Source organism: Elephantulus edwardii, unplaced genomic scaffold, assembly GCF_000299155.1.
Source record: "Elephantulus edwardii isolate Elephantulus edwardi_28Jun2011 unplaced genomic scaffold, EleEdw1.0 scaffold00140, whole genome shotgun sequence".
Lineage (NCBI taxonomy): Eukaryota > Metazoa > Chordata > Mammalia > Macroscelidea > Macroscelididae > Elephantulus > Elephantulus edwardii.
This window is the reverse complement of record NW_006399890.1, coordinates 7178321-7181904: the sequence shown is the minus strand read 5'-3', so window position 1 is coordinate 7181904 and position 3584 is coordinate 7178321. Positions and strand designations below refer to the sequence as shown.

Below are 3584 nucleotides of genomic sequence, written 5' to 3'. Positions count from 1 at the left end.
TCCTTAGTACTTCATCCATTAAATGAATGAAATTGCTACTGCCTCTGTATTTAGAGGTTCTGTGCTGAGTCTGTGCTATTCTAGGCCATCGGAGCTATTTTGAAATATTAAACATTTCTGCTTCACTCTCATTTCAGTTATATTATCGACTTTTGTGGTTCAGTACAGTAGCCACAGAAACCAAAGGTTCTCAGGACAGAAAGGAAGTAACATTGCCTTGCATTACCAAGTCTAGCCTGCAGGGGATGATGTGACTGAAGGCCTCTTTTGGTGCTTGCAGGCGTGCTAGTTGAGTCAAGACACTATCAAGGAGAAGTGGAATCAGGAGACCAGCAGTCAACTCCGGGGGGGCGTGGTATCCTATGGACACGCCCCTTGGGGGGTGTTCTCCTCCTCGCCCCGCCCCTGCCCCCGCCCGGGCGGCCATGGCCATTCCCGGCATCCCCTATGAGCGACGGCTTCTCATCATGGCGGACCCTAGAGATAAGGCGCTTCAGGATTACCGCAAGAAACTGCTGGAGCACAAGGAGATCGATGGCCGTCTCAAGGAGTGTGAGTGCACCTTTATGTTCACACAATCTCGTGCCTGGATGCGCTTCTGTTTCTGACAAAAGCAGACCTTTAGCTGAGCTCAACAAGCTAGTCTAGAGGATGGGAAGGCCTCGGTGCGGGGACAAGGCGCTTTGTCATCCAGCCCAGAGCTTTGAGAGGGAGAGTCTCTTTGGGCTTGGAAGGGGCTCCGTTTGGGCTGAGTGACAAGAGTATACATCCCCGACTCTGCCATGGAAGTGGGAAGGGACCGGGAAGTGGAGGAAGACTGGGAAAGAAGAAGGCCAGGGTTAGTTCTCCGGCAAGCATTCAAGAACAGTCCTGGGACGTGGAGTGCTTGGGGGTGCTGGGAGGAAGAGGCTTAAAGCAAGTGGTGAGACCTGCGAGTTGACTTGTAAGTGGAGCTGAAAATCAGACCTGAAGCTTAAGAGAAGAGCTCTTTGGTCATAATAACCCTCCTTGGTTTCCCCCTCCCATTTCTTGTACTGTATCAGGTACTCAAGTTTCTCATACCGCCTGAGCTAAAGGGGCTTCATCAAACTTTGATGAAGTTGCACTATGAACATTCCTCAACCTGGGATGATTGCACTAAATGAAGGAAGACCATCAAAGCAACTGTATAATACAGGGCAGGACTGTCCTATTGGGTTTCTGAGACCCTCAATCTTCACGGAAACTAACTGGCCATCTTTGTTCCCCAAAGAGGCTTGTGAGTTCGAACTGCTGACCTTTCCAGTTAGCAGCCCAGCTCTTAACCTCAGGGCTCCTTGAGGGAATAACATGACCGCTTGATTCTTTGGTGAACTACATCCGTTTCACTTATTTGGGGTAGAAGGACAAAGAGTAATCCCAGTGGAAGAAGGGTCAACATTTACAAAGAATATAATTGAAAATATACCTGAAAATCTTGTCCATGAGGGAAAGAGAAGTGCAGTGCTTTCTCTGTGTGTTTTGTCTTTAAACATATCATGTTCTCATTACATACAGCTCTTCTTTCATCTGTGATTTGATGTGATTTGTATAAAAAAGGTGAAATAAATTTAATTACATTTAAATGAGATGAGGTGAAGTAGACTCACTGACATTAATCTTCAATTAAAAATACTCAAATTATCATTTCAGTAAGGGAACAATTAAAAGAACTTACCAAGCAGTATGAAAAGTCTGAAAATGATCTGAAGGCCCTACAAAGTGTTGGTCAGGTAGGTAATGTAATAAGGGGCATAAGAAATAATGGTAATTTGCTTTGCTTTTTCAGCTATTGGTGAAATGTAATACTTTTTTCTTTTTTTCTTAGATTGTAGGTGAAGTACTTAAGCAATTAACTGAAGAAAAATGTAAGTGGAATAGATTCTTAATTAAAAGAGCTGAGCACGCCCTCCAATTTTTAAATTCCTATTAATGACATTAATGAATTAGAATGGTATTGTTATGTTCACTATTTACTTTCTTCTTAGAAGACAAAATTGAGCCTTCTATTGATGTATTTGTTTAAATTTACTATTTATTATTTTCATTTTCTTTATCTAGTTATTGTTAAAGCTACAAATGGGCCAAGATATGTTGTGGGGTGTCGCCGACAGGTAATTCTTTGCATTTATCTAGTGCTTTATGGAGAGTTCTGTTGGCTTAGCAGTAAGGAGTTGTGCTGCCAAACCAAAGGCATAGGGTTTAAATCCACTGGCTGCTCCATAGGAGAAAAATAAGCAGCCTCTTTCTGAGGAATTTACTGCCCTGAAAACCCACTAGTGTCAGTTATGAGTGGGATTCAACTCAGCGGTTCATAACAACAGAGCTTTGCAATTGACAAAAACACTTTCACGTAAGCTGTTACATTTACTCCTTGAGGTAAGCAGGTCCGGCATCATGCCCGTAACCTCCAGGGTAATTTATATAGCTAATAATGATTGTTAGGTGTTGTCATGTTGAATACAACACATCTGTGAATAACAGATCTAAGCCCTGTCCTGTCCTGGGCCGTGCTCATCAACTCTGACATGCTTGAGCCTGTTGCCGCAGTGACTGGGTCAGTCCATCTGGTTGAGGGTCTTCCTCCTTCCCTGACCCTCCAACTTTCCAAGCATCCAACCCATGAACCTTGGCTCCTGAATTCTTCATACCAGTCTATCACTGTGCTTCAGTCAGCTCTCAATCTGTTACTATAAAGCAACCTTATAGGACACCAGAGTAGAACTTCCCCTAAGATTTCCAAGGCTATAATCATTACAGAAGCAGATTCCCGCATCTCTCTTATTGACCTTTTTTAGGCAACTCATTCTCATTGTCATCAAGTAGAATTAACTCATAGCGGTCCAGTTCTTAACCACTTTGTCACCAGAACTTCAATCAGTGGTTTTAACACTTGGAAATCAAAGACATTTAGAATGGAGAAGATGCCATATTTTAATGTTATTTTTTAAAAAGTCTTAAAAGTTTTAAATTCTGCCAGTTTTCTATTTAAACATTCAGAAATGTTATTTGTGTTCTGTAACATAAACCTAAATTGTATATCAGTTTATTTAGATAAGACTAGAAAAGTTGAAATGATGATTATTTTATTTTGCAATCATCAAAATCTCCAGTTAATGGCACCTTATGATTCAATATATACCACCCTTTTTTTGTAAATAAAGTGTTGAATTCCCAACCAGAAGATTGTCGGTTCAAAACCACCAGCCACAGTGAGGGAGAATACAGTCTCCTCCTGTGAAGATTTACATCCTGGGAAAACCAGTGGAGGGTTGCCCTGAGTCAGACTTTGTGGGATTTGTTCAGTCTGTGCTCAACTTTATTTTTTAGTATTAGACAGTGTTCTGTCAGATTCATTAGAAGAGCTTTCTCTGAGCATTTGTATCAAGTGCACATCTTAAATAATAAATATGACATGGCTATAATTATGGAATTTAACTAGCAGCAAATCTAGTTGTAGGATTTTGCATTTTTTTTTTTTTTTTAAATTCTTTATTATTTTGTGTGCGTGTACCGTCAAATCAGATCTGACTGGTACAGGAGGATATTGCGCCTCCTTCTCCGGC

The 3584-nt window shown here is 41.4% G+C and overlaps 1 protein-coding gene across 1 annotated transcript in view; it reads left to right on the top strand.

Moving 5' to 3' along the window:
• The first annotated feature begins 425 nt into the window (after window positions 1-425).
• The window catches only part of PSMC6 (proteasome (prosome, macropain) 26S subunit, ATPase, 6), a 32896-nt gene continuing 29737 nt past the window's right edge, over window positions 426-3584 (top strand). Inside the window, exons 1-4 of the mRNA XM_006894360.1 lie at window positions 426-552; window positions 1672-1751; window positions 1847-1886; window positions 2080-2132. Of these exons, the coding sequence (XP_006894422.1) occupies window positions 426-552; window positions 1672-1751; window positions 1847-1886; window positions 2080-2132 (300 nt within the window). The remainder of the gene's footprint in view (window positions 553-1671; window positions 1752-1846; window positions 1887-2079; window positions 2133-3584) is intronic.